A 25019-nucleotide genomic window follows, 5' to 3' on the forward strand; every position below is an offset into this window, starting at 1 on the left:
ACGACTCAAACCTGCAAGCGAGGAAACCGGTGTCAGCCTGGTCATAGCACCATTAGGGGGCACACAACGGGAACCGACGGAGCGGGGGAGAGGAGGGAGAGAGGTCAAATTGAACAGAGAATCCTTCTGATCAACTGTTGATTCAACTAGGGACCCAGTCGTCAGCCTGCTCATGGCACCATTAGCGGGCAACAATGGGGACCGAGTGGAATCGACAGAAGAGAGGAAGGAGAAATTTTAGCAAGAGCAACGGGCTCATGTAGCGTTGTGGAAGAAGACTGGGGCGTAATAGGAAAAAGGGGAGAAATAGTCAGGCAACAAGCGCGTGCGGGAGTAGGGGCGCGGGGGCGGGGGTGGGGGACGGAAAATTTGCGGAAATTTTCACGAGCAGAACTCGCGTAATAATGAGTGGCACAGGATGCACAAATGTACTAGGAGATAGCGAAAGGTTAAACTTAGCGTGTTCAGGAAAAGGGGATGAAGGGGGGGTGGGGTGGGGGTGGGGAAAATTTTTGTGAAGCAAAATAGACATTTGCGTAGCCCAAACAGAGTTAGACATAGAAACCGAAAGCGTATTCGGACATTAGGTGGGAAATAATGAGGAGAGGTCGTGGTTTTTTGCCGTATGTTCGAGCCCACCGGGAGGCGGTGCTGAGGGGGCGTTACAAGACAAGCTGGAGGTCAGCGCATTTTTGCCCGAGAGCCTCCCCTTAGATCTTGACGTAGCCTCTCGGGCCAAGACCCTTTGGTTGAGAGCATCCATTCTCCACACATGGAACACATACGCGATGGGTGGGGTGGGGAGAGGGGGGTAGTCTTTTTTCCACAACAAGCGAGCGATGGCCTAGCGCAGGGGGACTATATCCACGGACAGGAAAGCCTGCCGGGTTGCCGCCACCCTCCGCCCTTGTGGCGGGGGCGGGAGACAGTTTTAGTGGGTATGCGTGGAAACCGTCCCTCTTCTAGGGGCGCCGGAAGCGTGAGTTTTTCCACACTACCTGGGCTATCTTCCCAGGTGTCCGTAATAGGATTTCTGTCTTCCTAAACCCGTCTCGGCAGCCCTACCCCGACCGTGGTGCGATGGATAACCCTCGCTCCGACCATTGGCCATAAAGGCCTATATTTCTTGCGGCTGTGATTAGAAGCGCGACACGCTTATACCTACGAGACCTGCAATGTTAATTGAGAAATCAATTAACGGCATATAAAGAGGTATATAATATTCAGAATATTGTGAAAGATTATAAAAATAATTAAAAAATACTAGAAATAGAAATAATAAATATTAAAAATTAAATTAGAAATAATAAAAAGATTGTAAAAATCCATTAATTCCGGAGATATTTCCAAAAGTATGATTTCAGCCCTTAACTTTGAGGGCTATTTTCACCCCTTTAATGTGAACGATGGTCGTAAAAATATACGTGTCAAATATTTTTTTGCGTTCTATATCATACTCAAAGCACATCAAAATCCGTATGTATCGGTTGGGTAACGTCCCTTATAAGTCTATTTCTAACATAAACTTTCAAGTCTTTGTATTATAATAAACCAAACATTTTTCTGTCACAAGTTAAAATTTCGATCTATTATAAGACCATGTGTCTTGCCTTGTGCACTAGTAGTCAATTAAGAAATTAATTAATAATCCGGGCCTTATTGAAAACCGCGTAACCGAAATAGTTAGCTAACGATTTGCGGCACTAATAGGTTTTACATGCTTAATATCTCTTACTAAATTTACTAGGTACACGAAAATATATCTGACGTACATATATTTTTTATATATCTTTGCTGAAGTAATTGTTAATTATAATTCTGTTTTTTGTTTTTACCTTTAATTACTTGAATAAACTTAGTTATTGAAAGGTGTCAACCTGTGGTTTTCATTCTTTGTCACGCACCGCACAACTCCCACATTCTTTTAGAGTTAGTTATAATAAGAACGAGGCAAAAGCCGCTCTTTATCTCATGAGTGCTGTAAACTCCTGAACATGGCTTCAGGCACGTTACACTTGTTATTAGCGTATAGCGGAGATGGAACGTAACTGTATGAAAAATAGCGCTTTAAGTAGTATTGTAAAGAATGTAATCGTGGTAAATTTTATTCACTTACAGTTATTATAATTCTTAGATCAGTTAAGTTATCATTGTACACGATTCAGAGAAGCGTTTACAGTCATAATTTAAAATATTTTCTGAATTTTAATGAAAGTTACAAAATTACGAAGAACTATATTATCTCATATTACATTTAGCTATATTGATATATCATGTAAAGTTTTCAATGGTAGATCGAGATATTACCATATATTAATAAAGGTATTAAAAATATTATAGTACGTGCATATGTAAATCTTATAATTAGTTCAATAGTCTTCAATCAATTACGTCTGTATCGAATGTATAATAGCTTTATCAACACTGGTTTTCAGATGTTCCTTTGAAAACATTAGAGTAAATGTCGTTATCTTTCGTTTTTCATTAAGAGTAAACGATACTTTTTGGCAAACAAATGAACTTGGACACATTTTCAAGCAAATATTTAGTTTTTTCATTCACTACATATTTGTATGATAGCAAATGTTTGTTTTATAAACATGCAAACATAGATGCAAATTATCATTTCTTAATTTGAATTGTAGTAATTAGATCGTTGACTGTTGTGCACTCTTATTTCGTCACCAGAATCTGCTGCCACTTCTTTCTTCAGATTTTCTGGTAGCTCATTCCAAACTGATTGAGGAACAGATTCTGAAACATTAAAACTGCTGTTATTAAAACCGATATATTTATTCAATTTTTCTGAAAATAAATGTTATTTATAATGCCGGGTTATTAAGTTCCGGCCAGATAGTAATCGTCAGTTATATCCGACAGTTTCTGCAACATGTCACTGAAAGCTTCGTGCTTCGCGTTATTTATGAATAGAAAATATAAAATTTATGTAAATATTTCTCAGGGATCGGTTGTTTGAGAGTCGTCGGATGCGATGGGGCGCGATCGAGCGAGCGGGCAACTTGGATGGTTGGCGTCATGAGAATTTGGTGCAACGAGGATTTGGCGGGAATATAGGAAAAGGACAAAGGATAGGACGGTTTTTATTTTTCACGCAGGAATTAGGGGAGAACAAGGAAAGCGGCATGGCGTCGGGCGGCAGTTATGCCATAACAGTCGAAAGTAGCACATAGTCCAAAAAGGCGTTCCGTAATTTCTATAATTAATTTCTGTATTTTCATTGTTTGATTTATTAAAGTCTTTTTTTGTTGTTGTTAATCCCACAACCTTCGTTATCCGTCAACCCCGATTTATTCGATCCTACATTTCATATTATAATTATAACAAAACTGTTATCAAAATATTTCGATATTTCGGACAAAAAATTTCACTAGTATGATTTGAATTTTACTATTCACCAGTCTAATATTATGATATTCTTCGAAATATGACGCACTGAAAATATGTATACAGCGGGTATCTTCTTTCACGGAAGATCAGAGTCGGTAAAATGAGCCATTTACGGGAACACATTTTCATATATGTGATAGGCTGGATCACGGAACAGATTTAAACCTGGCCGGCAAAGTTTTCATTATTATTTAAATAACACTATTATTTTAGAAGTGTTCCTTTACGGTGGCTAAACTTAACCCTTTGCGGTCGGAAGGCGATTCTCAGTCGCCACGGCGTTTCGCGCGACAGGTCGGATGGCGGGTGAGAGGCGCCAATCGGTGTTTATGTTAGATTTTGTTAACTCCAAACGAGAGGGTCGCACTATTGGTTCTTGGAAAGGTTCCTTAGCTATCGGTGGTCTCTTATACAATGTATGAAATGACATACATGGTGTGTTCCATAAGTAATGCGAAGTATTTTTTTTAAAGGAATTGACTGTACCAATTCTTACAAATACTTAAAATTCTTCAAAGTACTGCCCTTGGACATCTACACATTTTTGCCAGCGACGCTGCCATAAACGGTACGCTTCCTGGAATGCGTTTTCCGGAACCGCTTTTAGGGCCTCGGTCACGGCCGCTTGAATATCTTGTACGGACGAGAAACGCGTTCCTTTCAGGGGTGTCTTGATCCGGGGGAACAAGAAAAAGTCTGCCGGTGCCAGGTCAGGACTATAGGGGAGTTGGGGAAGCGTTAACACTTGGTTTTGGGTCAAAAACTCTCGTATTCGCAGCGCGTTGTGGCAAAGCGCGTTGTCGTGATGCAGTATTCAGGTACCGGAGATGTGTTTTCTCGTCCTGACAACCCTTTTTCGCAGTCTTTCCAGCATATTCACTTAGTAGGCGGTATTAACTGTCTGTCCTTCAGGAAGAAATTCTTTATGGACTGTTTGACGGACTGTTTTGCTGGTTTGTGGCCGCCCGGAGCGTTGATCGTCGCGAACCTCTTCCCGCCCTTCCTTAAAGATCTTTAACCACCTCGAAACTTGTGAATACCACAGAACAGAGTCCCCATAAGCCTCACGAATCATTTTATTTGTCTCCTTAAGAGATTTGTTTAGTTTAGCACAAAAGCTTTATCGCGTATCGTTGTTCCGATCGTCGACTCCATTTTCTCCGTGACACGGTCACCAAACAGGGGGTCACAAAAATTAACGTCCTGTCCCTTTCACAGCTCGGAGAGCCCTGGAACCGGGTTCGTTGGAAAGCTAAGGGTCCCCCGCATCTAACGCACGTGGTCCGATCCCCCTCCGACCAACAGGAGCGGCTCAGAAATTTCCTTCGCATTACTTATGGAACACACCATGTATCATAACAAAGGTGAGATGTTGAAACATTCTTCTATTATGTAGCTCTGACAATGGTTCTGACGTTTCATAACAAACTCTTATGCCAAATCTCAGTTAAATAATGAACAGAACAGTTGCGAATAATGTTCACTTATATGTTTGTCATGATTAAGGAACAGAACTAGTTATATATAATTAACAGAAGTCGAGCTAATAAAATTTCGGTAACTTTATGATTGTACAATTCTTATAAACCATTGTAGCGTACAGGAAAATGTGTAAAGCGCCAACAAATAAAGTAATAACAGTCAATGATAATCAAACTTAGAAATCCATTAGAAATCCCTTAGAAATAGTATAGAATAGGTCAGAATATTAGATAGAGTCGCGAATATTCTAGAAAAATGAACGTTCTAGAAAAGTCGAAATTCTGTCGCGATGCGAGAGTTTGTAGGCCGCACAGGCCTACAATAATAAGTTTACTTGTTACCTACAAAACAGACAGAAGCACCCAGAAAGCTGGAGAAGGTGGCAAACACTGATCTGGATAGTTAAATGTATGGTACACACATTGCAGATTAGCGGTGAATAGAGAATTTGAGGATTAAAATGTTCATAAAACTTCAAACGCGTTTTTCTCGAAACCAGTTTCTTCATACTGGGAGGACGGATTTCTTGGTGACTATTGCATGGATCGAATTGAAATTTTTACATTAGCTGCACTACAATACTGTCCTTGGAAGTACGTAGCCGTTTTTTGATTGAATGTAAACTTTTTCTTTTAATAAACAATTCAGTGCTCATTTTTCATGCAAAAAGTCGATTCATTCCTTAAAAAATGCATAACTTCCACAAAAATTGATTAATCAGAAAACCCCTACGTACTTCTAAAGCCAATTGTATACAGATTATAAATTCTTTTGATTTTTTATCCCACGACTCATACATAACGAGAAATCCGTCCTCCCGTGGCGGTGTTTTACCAAAATGTGTTTCCGACGATGGGCTCTGTCGCCAATATTTTGTACGAAAATGACAATAAAAAAATATTTGTTTGTAGTTCAATATGTGTTAAATAAACCCTCTGAAAAAAAATTCTTCTTAACCGACTTCGAAAAAGGAGGAGGTTACTCAATTCGATCAGTATATATTTTTTTTTTTTTTTTTCTATGTATGTACGCCGATTACGCCTAGCTGGGTGGACCGATCGGAACGAAACCTTTTGCATGTGGTAGGTTCTGACTCCCCATTGGTACCATTACCAAAAAATTTTTCATTTTTTAATTGCAAAGTGTTGTTATTGCAAAACGACCATCAACTTTTGAAATAAACTTTTCTCGATTTTAGTGCGCTTTTAATATCTTATCACGGACATGATTCTGAACAATTTTGTTCATATACAAATTTCGCGGAAAGCTTTTGTTTTCGAGATATTAGCGAAAAATTGTTATTAACTTTTGAAATCAACTTCGAACGATTTTAATGTCCTTCGAATATGTTATTAGGGGCGTGGTTCTGGACCACTTTTTCCTCTTGCATAATTGACGGAAAGCTTTTGTTTTCGAGATATTAGCGAAAATTGTTGTTAACTTTTGAAACCAACTTCGAACGATTTTAATATCCTTCTAATACGTTATTAGTGGCATGATTCTGAACGAGGTTTTCCTTATGCATAATTGACGGAAAACTCTAGTTTCCGTGATATTAGCGGAAAACTATTGTTATTAATATTAGTGGAACGCTCCGTGCTATGCACGGGAAAGACAAGAAAGGGCAATTATAACGCACTGTACCAAAACACTAACTAAGCTTTACTGCTCTGACACGCGACTTATACAGCAAGATGAGTTCATGTTGACGTTGGTGTATTATTCCCATTGCTTGGTACAGTCTCCGTATCGTTCTAAAACTGCATCAATTTGATTTGTTAGAAAATTTGTTGCGCAGGATCTGCTATTATTTTACGGATACTTTAACCCTTGCGAAGTCCTAAACCGTAAGAGATACACATGCGCAGTAAATTTTTGCAAAGAAAATTAACAAAGAACAAATGGATGAAGCACTCTCAATCATGATGTAATTAGTTTGTACTTGTCCCTGAAAGAGTGTCCCTTATTTTTTTTTTTCTATGCATGTTCGCCGGTTTTTTCCTAGGTGGATGGTGCGATCGGAACAAAGCCTTTCGCATCTTGTAGAGTCTGACTCCCCATTGGTACCATTACCAAAACTTTTTTCATTTTTTAGTTGCAAAGGATTATTGTTGCAGAAAAAATTGAAAAACGAATATCCATGTTGTCTTTTACTTAATTTTGCTCATGGCATTTACGCAGACAAAAAATAGCCCGGAAGAACTGTCTCACAGTATCCTATACAATTCTGCCCATTCCACTAAAAAGCGTGAAATAAAATAATTTTCAGAAAAAAAATACACCGACTTCGAAATGCACTAAAAAGTATAAAATAATTTCTATTTCCTAATGAAGTAATTTATATTTCATTCAATCATACAATTACGTAACAGATATGAATGAAACCTATTTACTCGTTAGGTAGTATATTAAATACATTTCAACTTTTTCGGAGGCGGCACAAAATTAAAAATACCTCAGTAAACGTTGCTGCCAATAACCAGTTGATTGTGGTATGGCGTATTGGAAATTAATAAATCCTGAGAAGGAATACGTACCATTATAGATATATCTGGTAATATACGTAAATGTAACGACTGCATCTTCATTTCGCATATAAATGAAATTGAATTGACTTCGTTCGCATGTATCATGGATCTAAGAACCTATAAGCGGAGCCCATGACGCGGGAATTACCAAATTTGCGGCAGATGGGCTCTATCTTTATAGTGTATGCGGCGATCGAGTCTTTCCGTCGCATACTCTATGAATCTAGCCCTTTGCGGACTACCGCCGCATACAGGGTGTTACCTGTAACGCTACTCACGATTTTTCTCCCACTTGTAACCACCTTACGAAAAAAAGTTTAGAACAAAATTTGCAGGGCATGAAGTGCACAATAGATATTAGTAAAGCAAATTTTGAAAACAGTTTGTTCTCTTGGCAAAGTCAAGGTCACCTTGGGTTTTTTAAATAGGAACATACATTTTTTTTCATTCATAGCGTTAGAGGACATCGAGACGAATTCAAAACGTATATTACATTATATTTTTATTAACATATTACTCGATTTACAGAAGTGGAAAAATGTAAAGTACTTAGCTTTTGACTTTGGTAGGGTAACCATTATTTGGTTCCAAAGAGATCACTGAATGTAAATACGCGACTAGAATATAAGAAAAATACACTTTATTTAATTACATGTTCAAAATGTAACATATGCCGCCTTCCATCACATAATATTCCAGTCTTTTACTTCACATTTCCACTGTATATACATATAATAACAATAATACATGTTGTAATAATTACAATTTTGTCAATAGTTTTCCATACCACCCAAGAGGTACTACTTGATGCATTTTTTTAAATTGGTTTTTCCTATAGGCCTATTCCACTGAATAAGAAAAACGACAGTGACTCGACAGGAAAGACCAAACGACCCAGAAGATCGAAGGAAAATTAAAATATTTTCGATTTCGGCTTTTCTGCTAAGTCACTGCGTTCTTCTTATTTAGTGGAATAGGCCTATAGGAGAAACCACTTTAAAAAAACGCATCAACCATAGTACCTCTTGGGTGATATGGAAAACTATTGACAAAATTGTAATTATTATAACATGTATTATTGTTATTATATGTATATATAGATGTATATATAGATGTTTATAGATGTAAACATAGTATTAATAACTTTAATAATCTGTAAAAATAATAATTATTAACAATGCAAGTAAAATTTTTAATCACCGATGGATCCCGACAAATCTATCGTACGACGTCCCGGGTACACAGCGTCACGTGGGCAGTCTAGCGCGGAAGTAGCGACACGGAAGGCGTCTACTCCGAAATCGGCCCGAAAAGTGCAACTAAATCCGAGCACTGAGATAGACCATAGTTACATTCTATACACACTAACACCTACTTCGCGGCGTGCTGTCGAGTTATATGTATAGAAAAGAAATAGCTATACAAGCTTTGCCTATGTTCGGCTGTCCGAAGGTTGACATGTTCAAGAAAATCTTTTAATTTTGCGCCGCTTCCGAAAAGGTTGAAATGTATTTAATATACTACCTAACGAGTAAATAGGTTTCATTCATTTCTGTTACGTAATTGTATAATTGAATGAAATATAAATTACTTCATTAGGAAATAGAAATTATTTTATACTTTTTAGTGCATTTCGAAGTCGGTGTATTTTTTTTCTGAAAATTATTTTATTCGGGCTCTACAGTGGTATTACCCCTTAAAACAAATTAATCGCATATAAACGTGTTTCCAACTCATGATTTATCCGTTCGCATTGTTTAATAATTATGGACTTTTGCTTTTTAAATTCTTTTGAACACATTTACGTTCCTACTAACGTAAGAACAACTTTTATATTATATTATATTGCAACCACGTTCACACTTTCTACATGGTGGTTTTTTACTGCATTAGAAGCATCTTAAAACATTACTTAATAACTTGTGCAAAAATAACTTAAAATATTTTATTGCAATAGAGTTAAATTAATTAAGGTTCCTCTTAAAAGTCGTAGAAATGTAAATAAAACTTTTAAAAAGAAATGTAGAAATATTATGTAAGCATATAAAGATATAATGTGTAGGAAGAGATCCAGTTATGAATACTGATTATGAATAAGGTATTAAATTGCGATGTTCATTTCCTAATCGATTTGAAACGTTTCTCATTTATATAAATTATTCGTATGGATGTACATATCACCAAATGTACATATCATATTCTGCTGTCGAGTGAATACATTAAACAAGTGAAAGAACGACTTACAACAAATTTGCTCTAAATTGTTGCCCATAATATACTAATGAATGGTTTATGTGTAAGCGTCAATTTTTATTCTCACCTTTGCACATATATAGTAAATTGGACCAAGTGATCTTTTCTTGTGAAAAACAATAAACACCAAGTTTTCCACCCTTCAAAGTTGAATCGTAGACATTCCCAGAATCGGCCATTATTTGTTTGCCTTGGTAAAGTCGAAATCTAATTAGTCCAATTCTTGGTCTATGTAACAATTGCCACCTGTATGGAGTCCTCTCTTTCCAGCCAATTTTTTTCAGATCATGCCAAAGAATCTTCACCTCATTAGGAACATCCTCATTGTGCCAAAGGCTATTCCTCAAAACTTCTCCAGGACCAGTGATCGAATCAACAAGTTTTAAAAAAATTCCTGAATCTCCTACTGCTCTGAACGGAGTGGGCATCCAGTATGGTTGTTGTTCCTTCTTCCAAGACACAATGTAGAACTTATGATTATCTTGATATGAAAAGACGAAACCAACTGAGTCATCGTCGCCATCGTCATCAACAAAAAATGTCCCTTCAAAGTCTACGCCACTGAAAACATCTGGACCTAATGCAAAAGTGATGAAGATTAAAGCATTGAAGTAAACACCATTTCCTTCATACATTTATTTGTGTAACTAAAACTAACGGAGATGCTTTAGTAAAAGCCAGGTGGTTCGCTCTTGTACACCATGGGTGATTCGCCATATACAGTACTGATTCGTAACAAGCAACAGTTTTGTGATTCGTAACAAGCAAATTTCTATCCCCTCTTTTTTGTTTGAAGTCGGCCGCTGAGTGAGAGATCCGAGAAAGAGTGAGAGGTCCGCGAAACCGAAGAAGTCATAAATTTTCACGGTCGACCGAACAGTTTAGTGAAAAGAGGACAGAACATATATACAGGGTGTCCCGCAATTAGTGGAGGTCCCGAAAAGGGGTGGTAGGTGGGGCGATTCTGAACAACTTTTTCCTTTGCCAAAATATTGGTTGAGGCTCCATTTTTGAGTTATTAGCAAAAAACACTGACCAATGAGAGCGCGCATAGACCGGGCGCGCGAAAGCGAAAGCAAAAGCTTCGAGTGTGACGGCTGATCGTCGTCGTGAACAAATGTATCGATACCGCGTCGGTATAATGTCGGTATAACGTCAGTATAACGTCGGTATAATAGAAAGCTGTTAGATGAAAGTTACATCGAATAATGAATAAAAAATCTGGATTATTCTTGAATTATCATTCATTCATGAATAAGAAATAACGAAATCAGTCCCTACTCACGTAATCAGAATAAATCGAATTCATTCGATACGTTTATTCGTTATGGCAAAGAAATAATGAATAAAATATGAAAAATTATTTTCGTTCGATATTGTGATGATGAAAAAGAACAAATTCTCAGTTTTAAAAAATTAAATAATTTTTCTATTCAACAAATAAAAATTTGAATTGAATAATTAATAAATTTAAATGTAACTCACCCATTGAACCGCAAATAATCACGATGAAAATGCATCTCTGTCACTGGGTCGATCCACCGATCCTTATTGTTCTCATAAATAATAGAAACTCTGAAAAAACTCTCAAGAAACTTCACTGTCACCTATCACTGTCATCTCTCATTATTAGTTTTCATTATCACTTTTTTCTGTCATTTTTCACTAATTTTCACTAATTTTCACTGCGAGTTCAACACATAAATACGACGAATGAAAACACATAAACGAATATTCAGAAATAATTTAAACTACATTATCTTGACAGCAAGAAAACAGAATTTTTTATTAAAAACAACGATACATTTTATTTTAACACGTATCTTTCGACAATAAACGATGACTGTCGATCGACGCCGCAGTCGTTCAACAGATCATCGTTGCATGGCAACCGTTCGCGACGTATGCCTCGCGATCGAGAACGAAACCGCGATCCGTGGCCCGTCTAACAATGTCTTCTAATAAAATACAATATAATATCGATTCCTCAATTCGGATACCTTATAATGAGAATATAGCGTATCGTTAAACATACATATCTATGAATAATCATTCACGCGTTTTCATTCGGTCCGTTTACCGGTCGTGCTTATGTTGTGCAATTATTAGAAAGAGACAGTGAAATAAATTGAGAGTTCATTGACCCTGCCAGGATATCAGCTGTTGATGCTCTGATCGGTGGATCTACCCGGTGACACAAATATTTTTTATGGAAGCTAGTTTTTTCATGAATCAATGGGTAGGTTTTATTTAAGTTGTTTCCGCATTTTTAAAATTATACGTACGCAGCAATTAATTTATTTCACTTCAATGAGGTACTGCATTAGATATTTGATATATGACCCTTTTTACCAGACATTAAACATTTTGGTATAGCACGTAGCAGCAGCCGTTTTACAAAACAACGTTCGGAGCCGTAAAACAGTCCAATTCTCGTACCGACTGCTTTGTATTTTCGTGTTATCTGGCCAGGTATTGACGAACGGTATGTGACCAGTGGACAGAAAACCGTGTGCAATACCAAAATGTTTAATGTCTGGTAAAAAGGGTCATCTAAGGTAATTAGCTTTCCGTTAGTTCGCCTTCGCACAATTTATTGCACGGTCAAGCCTAAACGGGACAATGGGCAATCCAGGTGAATTCGAGTCTCGCAGCTATCGGCTGTCGTATAATTGATTGTTTCGAAAAACCCGTGGGGACGTTAAAAATGGCAATCAGACTCGGGGAAGTCGTTCAAACAATATGCACACTTTTGTTAAAATATCTAGCCATGGGGTAGGGAAAGGCTGAGTGTGTTTTGGAAAGAAAACTATGTTTGACCCGTGAGTATTTTCGTGAGAGCTGCCGGACAGTAACCATCGAAATGTCCCTACAAAGGACTAACGCAGAATTTTATATTTTTTATATTCACGTCGAGTGCAAAAGGAACGCGAGGTAGTCGAAGAGTTCCATGAAGATGGAACGCTAAGCATAGGAGACGTCGCTCGCCGTTTCGGGTAAGTAACGTTAATAGTATTAAAACGTTAATATTAAAGTATTCTTCTCCATTTATTAATACATTTCTGTATTTTATTTCAGTATGCATCGCTCCGCGGTACATCGAATTCTTCAAGAGAACGAGATGCACCCGTATAAGTTTATACGGCCGCATAATCTAAATTCTGAGGACTTTTCACAGCACCTGCAGTTTTCAACATGGATCTTGAGGAATTATTATTAATCACAGGAGCAGTCCAGGACAATATTAAAATAATCGGCCCCTTTCGGACACGCTCGGAGGCATCGGGAGGGACAATACCTTTTACCTGGGATTCTCCAGAAAGTGAAAGTGAAAACAAAAGTGTTTTGAAATAAAGACAGTGCAGTGACCTGTAAGTGCCACCAGCTGTGTTATAAGGTGCCAATGTCTGCGACAGGTCAACATCGGCAGGACGACCCAGTGGCAATTACCCCATCACTTTCACTCTCGAATTATTAACAAACAGGATTATTTTCAAAGAATGGGTGAGTCTTATTTTAATAAATTTTCTGTAAATTAGTAGAGACGTTAATACATTTGTTAGATCTCACATTGAAACTCTATTTTATCACAAACAGAATAAGTATTTCCTATTAAAATACGTAAATTCGTTGGCCAATATTATTGTCGGAAATAAAACAAAAAAATTTCGATATTTAATGTCACATTCCTTGTCGATAACGAATTGCAGTATTCAATAAATTCCATTTGCATACTTTAGGTCAATTACACATAACTAATTCCGATTCTCCTTCATGAGGAATGAATAAATGAACATTACTTTTAATTATTCTGTTTGTTATTAAACTGAGTTTCGATGTAAAGACTTCTTATTAGACGTTAAGACAGTTCCGAGGAAAACTCAGTTGATCGCGCTCGCACTCCGGCGACCGGCTCGAAGCTTTCGCTCTCGCTTCTCAGCGCGCGTAATCCCGGCGCTCTGATTGGTCCGTGTTTTTCGTTAATAACTCGAAAACGACGCTTCAAACCCGATTTTTGCAAAGGAAAATGTTGCTTAGAATCACGTCACCTACCTCCCATTTCAGGGACCTACACGAGTTGTGAGACACCCTATATACAATGAAATGGTCATAAAACTAGCTGTTCGTTCAACCATAATTTTTTCCGAATTGCTTTATTGTCGCAGTAATGGCGATGACTTACTATTTTTTGACACCAATATTTCTTAAACTACTATGTAGGTATATGTTTATATTCACATAATTGTAAAAAAATAAGGCAAAGTGTGACAAATTAGGAATTGCAGCGTGTTCGATTCATCTGATTCTACATCGATTCGTAATAAGCTACTGGTAATAAGCCACTCGCTTCGGTTTGGGCAGTTGCTTGTTACGAATCTGGTATATTATTCCATTCACGAAAATTTACTACTATTGAAAAGAAAAAGCATGCTATGTTCTGTCCTTGTCTAAAGAATAACATCGCTGCTCGACCGATTACTTTATAGTTTACCGCTACCGTCGTCGAGCTCGGGAACAAAGGCAAGCCGAAAATATACCTGATTCGTAACAAGCAACTCGCCAGACCCGAGCGAGTTGCTTATTACGAATCAATACTGTATGTGTTTGTAATCACAATGATCTTTCTCATTAAGGGGGGCAATACCTTTAGACCGTTGAAAATAGGCTAATTTTTGTGAATTTTTTTGTATAGGATATCTTTGTTTTGCATTTTTGAAATTTCACGTATAATTTATTACAACTATTGCCTACTACACAATATTTTTTGTTTTTAAATACATTTAAAAATGGCGGAATTATAACAATCCTTTCTGGAAGTATTTGGGCGTGTCTCGTGAATCGGTGTGAGTTCTAGCTTTAGATATATTGGTCTGAAGCAAGTTTGCAGGCAATATTTCGAAATCTAACATTCACAGTTAGTAGATGAACCTCAGAAATGTGCAAAATGTGTAAAATTAAAGAAATGGCGCGCTTTTAAAAAAAAACTTTGAATTTTACTAAAAATTTTTGCAATATTTTTCAATAAAAAAGGACTTTAATGTTCAATTTATTTCATAAATTTAGGTTCATATGTTAGATACTATTGTCATGGATATGTGCACAAAATTTTAGCGCGATTGATAAACTAGTTTTTGAGTTATCAGCCACACTAATTGTAAAAATGTAGTTTTGAGAAAAACGCGTTTAAAGTTTCAGTCCTCTGTACTGAACGCGGGTATACCGCGGCGCTAATCGGCCATAAATTCAAAAGGGTTCGGTATTTCGGTTTAAAATTTGGAGACCATATTTTTAAGATGTTGCACTAACATTTTATGGAAAAAAAAATTTTCAATTTTTTAAGATTCTAAAGGTATTGCCCCCCTTAACTGCTTAAGTAATACTTAAAAATGCTGGACTGTTGCCTCGAATGTTTTGGATTTCGACAATAATATTGTTTTGTTAATTAAGCTTTAAAAATATGATTTTTTATAAATATTATTGAAACCAAAAAATAATGGAAAAAATAAAGTATGTACTATAGAACTCGTAATTCTCGGCTTCAAAGTTACTGTTTTATTACAATAACACCGGTCTGCGATTTAACCTGAGATTTCAATAGCCAATTAGCTGTTTTGATGTGAGAAATTTAAATGTAAATGTCTATTGTATTTAAGAAATGTCGATTATAAATTTTTTAAATTACTACTTTTACAGCATTGTTTTATAGTACAATGTTCAGAACAAGTTGCTAATATGCAAGTTGCAATTATAACAAATGTTAGCTTGATTAATGATTACTAGTATTCATTCCTATATGAAAAGTTTTACTGTTTTTTCTTATGTATTTTAGTGTATTACAAATAATTAATGTTACCAATAGCAATTCCAGGATCACTGTTCACTAGCTGCTGGATTTCAGCACCTTCATTGAGTATCCTCCAATCAGGGTCTTGTTGAGCAGTACCAACAGGATCTAAAGCTATTGTTGTATATTTTCTAAAATCTGTTGTCCATATTAAGCTGTTATTGGGACAGTTGTCGTTTATATTTTTGACTGTATCGTTATCATTATCCATCCAACAGGCATCACCAACATTTTTATCTAATAGATAGAAGAAATGCAATTACAGTTTATTGTATGTTTTGTTATGTTTCTATCCACTTACAATGAGTATTTCGTTGGCTTGGATTGTATACGAAAGGACAATTATCTTGATGATTTTCTATGCCATCGCCATCTATATCATCATCGCACGCATCTCCTTTGCCATCATGATCAACGTCATTTTGTCCCGGATTTGCTATATCAGGACAATTATCCATATCATCTTGCCTGCCATCTCTGTCTGTATCGTTGTCGTTGTCACAGTCATCACCCACACCGTCACCATCTCGGTCTAATTGATTTGTGTTACGAACATAAGGACAGTTATCACAGGCATCACCTATTCTATCTAAATCTGTATCTGCTTGATTCTGATTTTCCTTCCTAGGACAGTTGTCTGCATCATTGCTGATACCTGTAAAATTAATTAATTTGTAATGTAGTAACACTAGATTACTCGATCAATTAATAAAATTGACTTGCGTTGAGCATTAAGGCAAATGTCCCGCGGACGGGCATCTTGTTTGCATAGATCAGCGTCTGTCTCACTCATGCACCGTAGAAAATTCGACTTTATTCTGTACAGAGTATTTATTACTATCTAAAGCGACCAGAGCGGCCTGTAGGGAAGTCCACTGATGGCCGCTGTACTCGTAAAAACTTCATTTTCGTAATATTCAAGCGTTAAAGTCGAATCTACGAAATCGCCTCGTCTTCTTCGCACATCGCATTGGTGTGAGAGAAACGACTCGATTTTCGTAGATTCGACTTTAACGCTTGAATATTACGAAAATGAAGTTTTTACGAGTACAGCAGCCATCAGTGGACTTCTCTACACGCCGGTCTGGTCGCTTTAGATAGTAATAAATACTCTGTACAGAATAAAGTCGAATTTTCGGAGGTGCATGAATGAGACAGACGCTAATTTATGCAAGCAAGATGGCCGTAAGCCGTAAAATATAGTTCAACGATTATCCGATAGCAGTGCTCGTAGTATTTTTCACCTATTTTGACACTTTGGCCAAGTTACCTAGAGCGTCGATAAAAATACGAAACGGTCGATAACTGTACATAGTTTTCAGAATTGTGCTCGTCATATATTTCATTGCATTATTCATTTGATAACGAATTAAAAATACCCAAATATTTTCAATCGTATCATGTTCTGTTTATATTTCGTATACTTTATCGCAATAAGCAGTATTATTATAAGTGTGGGGTGCGAGATAAGAATTTTTGTGCGGTATAAATTAAAGCGATGTGCGAATGAAGAGTGTTTGGATCGATTACAATGTGAATGAAAAGTATTTGGATCGGGTAACAATTCGTCGTAATAGGAATGCGTGTGTGATTGAATTTAGGGGAGGAAGTGTATCGTGGAGTCAGAATGAAGTGAGGAGTCGAGCGCAAGAGTCGAGCGTGAGAAATTGAAAAGTAAAGTCGTGCGCGAATTGCATCTTGTTCTTTTTCTTATATTAAATACTTTTGTCCTCTAAACCGACATATTTTAGAACGACGCGTAATATATTTTTCATTCCTTAAAATAAAGATTTTCTGAATTGTATTTGAGAAACCTTGTACATAATAATTTTTGACATGCTTTGCTCAAACGCATCCAACGGAATGTTTTATTCTTAACAATTTATCAGAATCGTCGGATCTCATTTACGATACAATAATATGGAATCGGAGAGAAAAAATTCCTATCGGTTGCCGGAAATCGAACCCGGAACCACAAGAATCGTAGTCACCGGTTCTACGCATTTACCCACACAATTTCTTGAAATTTTTGTAAGACGAGGTAGAAAATGATTGTAACGCCAACTAAGTTCAATTTTAAAAATACTATATATTTTCTATAAGCCAATTCCGTGGGCGAAGTAGTGTCCTCGAGAGAAGGATGTCTTTCCAAGATCTCTAAACGAATGCCCTCTTCCCGTTCCGCGAGGTTTCCTAGTCGTCGCGAAACTTGAGGCCCCAGGGTTGTTTTATGGCCCGCATGTCACAGCGTCAGGCCTTTACCCCGTGGTGGTCATCGTAAGACGGCCATGTGCCCGTCGTCCTTGCTTTATTAGGGTGGATCACTGGGAATTTTCTAACATTTTATGTTCTAATAGTCATAATAACGGAATCACATTGCACCGAATTTAAATAACAGAAAATAATATAACACATTATCTCTTACCGACTGTTAATTCGTTTTCTTATTATAAAATATATTTGAAATAATTATGAATAATTATCAAAATGTGACATTAATGCATTAGCTTCTGATGCAAATATCTTTTTGAATTATCGTTATACATTTCTATATCCATAAGATAAAAAGAAATTGTATATAATAGTACATGCGGTGGTATTTAACATAATACTGGAATTATTGTGGATAATATCACGTAACTTAACCCATATTAAAAGTATTACAAAAAAGAAAATTAAAAGAATATAACATGAAAAAACTAAAACCGTTTCCAACAAGCGAGATTTGATCCGGCGCCCTAAAGATTACGAGGCACGAATCAATAATACTGTTGATATCTTTTTTTACGTTTCTGAATATAAGGAGATATGACGTAAAATTCATAAATATGGTTTTTCGTTTTTTATAACTACAGTTTGCAATATAAAAATCTGAAAAAATTCTGTAATGTGCACTATGTGAATCTCAATGTTTTAGAATCTTTTTGGAATTTTTGTACGAGATTAAATAGGCAAAATAAGTCAACAACCGAAATTTTGTTTTTCCCTTTTTATTGCCCCCATGGTTGAAATAAGGGGTTCAAAACTTGGTGTAAGATGTCTTTTTTTTATATGTTATCGACTCTCGTATTGGATATTTCATTTGACTCAAGTGCATTTTTGATTATCCTCTCCCTTTTTCCTCGAGTCGCGCTCGCTGGGATTAGGAAACTTGGCTCGAGCCCGTATTTCTACAATTTGCTTGACGTCTAAAAATAGATTGATAGATATGGCAACAGCGTAACAATCCGGCAACGATGCCTTCGCGTCGTTTCTCTGCCAAAAGGTGGCGGGTAATAGGAATAGGAATAGGTGAGCAATAGAGTTTAGGTATATTTCTAGATCTAGTCGATAGATGACGCGACGCGAGTTGTCTAGTTTACAGATTTTCTATTTCTAGTATTCTCCGTTCATAGACATCGTCGCTTCGATCAATTCGGAGATAAACTGAAACGAGACAGTCCCCTTAACTAAGGTACTAATTGTGAAATACTAATTTGTTTACTACGTAAGTCTAGAACAGAGTCGAACGAATAGGTTGAAAGTAGAGAGACTTGAAGCTTTCACGACCTGGCATCAAACAAGTATTACAGTTGAGGCTTTCAGGTGTAAGCTGTGTCCTAAAAGAAGCGAATTTCCAACGTTTCGCCAGCATTGATATACGCCCAAAGAACAAATTTTTATAATCTTATTCTAGCAATGCTACAGTTCGGGTTGAACTTCTGACTCCTCGGGTTGAGGCGCGTATGCGGCGAGGGTAAGATAGCCGATTTATCTATGTTACCAGGTCGGTTTTACCTCCCGATCGTGTACGGTTTTTAACCGACTTCGAAAAAGGAGGAGGTTACTCAATTCGATCAGTATATATATTTTTTTTTTTTTTTTTTTTTTTTTCTATGTATGTTCGCGCATTACGGTCTAGCTGGATGGACCGATCGGAACGAAACCTTTTGCATGTGGTAGGTTCTGACTCCCCATTGGTACCATTACCAAAAAATTTTTCATTTTTTAATTGCAAAGTATTGTTATTGCAAAACGACCATCAACTTTTGAAATAAACTTTTCTCAATTTTAGTGCGCTTTTAATATCTTATCACGGACATGATTCTGAACAATTTTGTTCATATACATATTTCGCGGAAAGCTTTTGTTTTCGAGATATTAGCGAAAAATTGTTATTAACTTTTGAAATCAACTTCGAACGATTTTAATGTCCTTCGAATATGTTATTAGGGGCGTGGTTCTGGACCACTTTTTCCTCTTGCATAATTGACGGAAAGCTTTTGTTTTCGAGATATTAGCGAAAATTGTTGTTAACTTTTGAAACCAACTTCGAACGATTTTAATATCCTTCTAATACGTTATTAGTGGCATGATTCTGAACGAGGTTTTCCTTATGCATAATTGACGGAAAACTCTAGTTTCCGTGATATTAGCGGAAAACTATTGTTATTAATATTAGTGGAACGCTCCGTGCTATGCACGGGAAAGACAAGAAAGGGCAATTACAACGCACTGTACCAAAACACTAACTAAGCTTTACTGCTCTGACACGCGACTTATACAGCAAGATGAGTTCATGTTGACGTTGGTGTATTATTCCCATTGCTTGGTACAGTCTCCGTATCGTTCTAAAACTGCATCAATTTGATTTGTTAGAAAATTTGTTGCGCAGGATCTGCTATTATTTTACGGATACTTTAACCCTTGCGAAGTCCTAAACCGTAAGAGATACACATGCGCAGTAAATTTTTGCAAAGAAAATTAACAAAGAACAAATGGATGAAGCACTCTCAATCATGATGTAATTAGTTTGTACTTGTCCCTGAAAGAGTGTCCCTTATTTTTTTTTTCTATGCATGTTCGCCGGTTTTTTCCTAGGTGGATGGTGCGATCGGAACAAAGCCTTTCGCATCTTGTAGAGTCTGACTCCCCATTGGTACCATTACCAAAACTTTTTTCATTTTTTAGTTGCAAAGGATTATTGTTGCAGAAAAAATTGAAAAACGAATATCCATGTTGTCTTTTACTTAATTTTGCTCATGGCATTTACGCAGACAAAAAATAGCCCGGAAGAACTGTCTCACAGTATCCTATACAATTCTGCCCATTCCACTAAAAAGCGTGAAATAAAATAATTTTCAGAAAAAAAATACACCGACTTCGAAATGCACTAAAAAGTATAAAATAATTTCTATTTCCTAATGAAGTAATTTATATTTCATTCAATCATACAATTACGTAACAGATATGAATGAAACCTATTTACTCGTTAGGTAGTATATTAAATACATTTCAACTTTTTCGGAGGCGGCACAAAATTAAAAATACCTCAGTAAACGTTGCTGCCAATAACCAGTTGATTGTGGTATGGCGTATTGGAAATTAATAAATCCTGAGAAGGAATACGTACCATTATAGATATATCTGGTAATATACGTAAATGTAACGACTGCATCTTCATTTCGCATATAAATGAAATTGAATTGACTTCGTTCGCATGTATCATGGATCTAAGAACCTATAAGCGGAGCCCACGACGCGGGAATTACCAAATTTGCGGCAGATGGGCTCTATCTTTATAGTGTATGCGGCGATCGAGTCTTTCCGTCGCATACTCTATGAATCTAGCCCTTTGCGGACTACCGCCGCATATATGCGTTCTGCGTAAATCATCAAATTGACCGAAGAACTCATATATGCGTTTGGCGAAAACAGTTGATTAAACCGAGAAACGCGTACATGTGTTCATGCACGTAAATCTGTGCATGTACATATAATATGTCCAGAATTTGACTTGGAATGCTATGAACGAAAACCGCGTTTAAGCAGAAATATACGCTGGCAATTTTTAATGACTATCGCGGCAGGAGCTCGGCCCCACGGTTCACTTCGAACCGTCCCGTCCGCAAAGGGCTAGATAGACCATAGTTACATTCTATACGCACTAACACCCACTTCGCGGCGTGCTGTCGAGTTATATGTATAGAAAAAAAAATAGCTATACAAGCTTTGCCTATGTCCGGCTGTCCAAAGGTTGACATGTTCAAGAAAATCTTTTAATTTTGCGCCGCCTCCAAAAAGGTTGAAATGTATTTAATATACTACCTAACGAGTAAGTAGGTTTCATTCATATCTGTTACGTAATTGTATGATTGAATGAAATAGAAATTACTTCATTAGGAAATAGAAATTATTTTATACTTTTTAGTGCATTTCGAAGTCGGTGTATTTTTTTTTCCGAAAATTATTTTATTGCTAAACAATTTAGAAGAGATTTTCTTTGGTTCGTTTTCAGACGTACTGTGCCGTGTCACGAGGCATATTTTCATGCCACGTTACGAGTAGCCACCAGGCCCGCCGGCCTCCGCCCTGCCAAACCCCTCGCCGCGGGGTGTATTCGCGGAATATTTTTTATACCGATTCGCGTCTTTGCTCGTTTCCCGCTTCCGCGATTCTGAGCCGCTAACCGCAGTACGGATTATTTTCTCTTTCTTTTGTATTTTATAGGTCCACGACCCCCAAGAGGGCGTGTTGTCGAAAGCGTATCCCTTTAATCGATCTGTACAACTCGCGCGTACCGTGAGCCCCGTGTTGCGATATCTTTTCCCGCAATTCCCTACCGTACCGTACTTTGTACCGCGAGAGGCTCGTTTCCGTTATTTTCGAAGAGTCCGCTTCGACCCAAAATAAAGTCAAACATTTCATAGATACTCGCGGATTCTCTATTTCCTTTCTGTTCCCCTTTGGGTACCGCTCCCGGAAGAGCAGCCGGAAGGGCGATTCCCCCGGACACGTGCGTTTGCACTGATGCCCTGTTAAAGAAATAGTCCGTGAGTGTACGTATCGGTATGTGGAGAGCCGCTCGCCCTGGTTGCCCTCCATCTCAGGGAACTTTTCTTCCGTCCCCTCACCGATCCGTCACAGCCGAAATTGATTCTTCGCATCGACCTCCTTCGATCGCTAGGGAGACGGGATCGATGCACACGCATAATTATCCTTAAATGTAGCAAATATTCTAAGCATTGACCCTCAGGACAAGGATCGCGGCTTGTACCCGGCATAGGGAGATAGCCCTTACTGCTGATATGGACAAATGTAAAGGGTGTACTTATATGTATGTAACCAGCACGGTTACAACCTTTTGTAACAAAACCTACACACACATCAATCGATGTCACGGCTGGATGAACGAACTCACTTTACTTCACTACTATATTTCACTATCCTTTTTCACTGTATTATTTTGCTGTCATTTTTCAATAATATCCTAATGTAATAGTGACAGATAAACAAGCGAAAACAAGTAAACTATTATTCAAAACTAACTTAAACAATTGTACTTTCCTGCTAACGTTACAAATCTATAATTACACCTGTTTCTACGTGTTCACACCCACATTTGACCATCAATTCCAATATTTTGTTCACGTGGTTCATTGCATGCTTCCCGCGCGTACTCATTGGTCAATTTTTCTTTAATAACTCAAAAACGAAATCTGAACCAATATTTTGGTGAAGGAAACAGTTTCTCAGAATTATCACATCTATCATTTTTTTTTTGCTTCTTACACTAGTTCTGGGTCAATGTATACACGGCAATGTATAACGCAAAGCGGTAATTCCTGTCTTGATCTACTTAATCATCTACCTCTAATAATTAAGGTTGGTCGCGCTAATCACTCTATTTTAGTTCAATTGGAAGAAATTAATGCCTGATCAAAAAACAATATATGTTCCGAACGTGTGACAGAACACAATACGCGTGGATTTCGTAAGCAGTTTGTAATGGTTCCGAGTCTAACAGTTATTTTTTAAAGACAAATTTTAGCCATTGCCGACAATTTAATTGTACATTTTTTCAAACAGTGCCTTTAGAATTTCTAACTCTTATGTCGTCTTCAAAAGGGTCACCGAGTTTGGACCTCGGTCTTTTCGTAGCGGTATTATTTCGATATCCTCCCGTACTCATCGGTATTTTTCCCGCCCTCGTCCAAAAAAGGCACAGGGCGCAAGAGAGGGTGGGCCCAACATCAAGGGGCATGTTAATTGGAAAATTAACGTTTCTAATGAGAGCCAATGAGCATGCCTCTTTATACTTCCGTCGTTTCGAGGAAGTGAAGACGAAACGTATTGTCGGAGTTAATAAAAAGGTCAACCGTTTCGAACCAAAAATCAGAATTAATACACGTCAACCATTTCGCATGTAGAATTAATACTAAAGTCAACCGTTTTCGGACTCATCTTTGAAACATTATTCCGAAGATTAATTTCTTTTGAATAAATCAACTCTCGCGAGTCAGCAAAATATACCATGTCTCGGAGGAAAACTAACAATACCATCGGAATGAAATACAGTGTGTTCAATAAAAGATATACAAAACTTTTCGGATTGCATGATGATAAAAAATATAATTTTGTAATTTTCTTTCATAATCTCCGTATCCGAAATGAACGTTCAATCCTCGAGACCAATTACAAGATACCAACAAATATAATCTTTTCGACTTTTGATTGTAATTCGAACATATTTAAATAGAAAAAATGAAACAACAATTCGTGTGATTTCATTGCACAAAACCAGAAGAGACTCTTGCACTGCATACTGTTCCTGCCTAGTAAATACAGGGTGTCCGGCTACCGGTGGGCATAATTTTAAGGGGTGGTCACTAGGATGATACTGAACAACTTTTTCCATTACCAAAATGTCCGTTAGAACTTAATTTTTGAATTATTAAGGATAAACACTGACGAGTTAGTGATGTGAGAGCGACGAGCCCGAGAAAGACGGTGGACCTTGGTCGTGTACAAACAAATCACTTTATGTACTTGTTAATTGGTAAATCTAACGTAGGCAAAAGATTTGATATTTCATGCGCGAAATTTTTCCATGTTCTACAACCACATACATCAGAAGGTTGTATTAATCTAGTAGCGATTTTTTAATGCTTAAAACTGTCAAAGTTTTATTCGGCGATATGATATTTCTTATCATATTCTTCGAAATTTTAAAAAGTTAAAAAAATATTAAAAAAGTGATATTTTCAAAGTTACCCAAGCTAACAATATATATTTTACAATTGTGAAGCAATTCTTAATCAACAGATGTAATTCCTTTAATTGCAGGTATTCTACATCATTATGAAGATATTACAATTCGCACAAGTACAATTTACGCGTTGAGATCCTCCGTGCGTCGAATACTGCCACCAGTACGCGCCCATAACGCGGATCAAATGCGATACCTAACTCGAACGGCATATTTTTATAGAGGCACCTCTGGACCATCAAATTCTTTTTTTAAATAAGTTACTGTAACAAATGTAATATAATACAATTTCCAGAATATTACGTATAGAAATCAGTTGTGCACCGAACGAATTTCAATTTATCCGTATTTTGTCTTTTGTCTGTCGCGAGGTAGGTAAGGTATGATGAATAATACTCGCAGCAGTGTGTTTGCAAGAGATGAGGTGTTTAAGTGGTACTATGGGAACTATATGTAATGTTACAGAAATGATATG

General features: G+C 37.1%; 1 protein-coding gene across 10 annotated transcripts in view; it reads right to left on the reverse strand.

The window, feature by feature from the left end:
* Nucleotides 1-2530: 2530 nt before the first annotated feature.
* Nucleotides 2531-25019, reverse strand: part of Tsp (Thrombospondin) — a 258039-nt gene continuing 235550 nt past the window's right edge. For 9 of the 10 annotated variants that reach the window (XM_076538082.1, XM_076538102.1, XM_076538112.1 and 6 more), the window contains 4 exons: nucleotides 15818-16171; nucleotides 15526-15753; nucleotides 9739-10248; nucleotides 2531-2754 (listed from right to left, as the gene is read on the reverse strand). In XM_076538082.1, coding sequence (XP_076394197.1) covers nucleotides 2630-2754; nucleotides 9739-10248; nucleotides 15526-15753; nucleotides 15818-16171 — 1217 coding nt within the window. In that variant the 3' untranslated portion in view covers nucleotides 2531-2629. The remainder of the gene's footprint in view (nucleotides 2755-9738; nucleotides 10249-15525; nucleotides 15754-15817; nucleotides 16172-25019) is intronic. The other variant, XM_076538099.1, reaches the window with a different exon arrangement.

This window comes from Megachile rotundata, chromosome 1 (genome assembly GCF_050947335.1).
Source record: "Megachile rotundata isolate GNS110a chromosome 1, iyMegRotu1, whole genome shotgun sequence".
Classification (NCBI taxonomy): domain Eukaryota; kingdom Metazoa; phylum Arthropoda; class Insecta; order Hymenoptera; family Megachilidae; genus Megachile; species Megachile rotundata.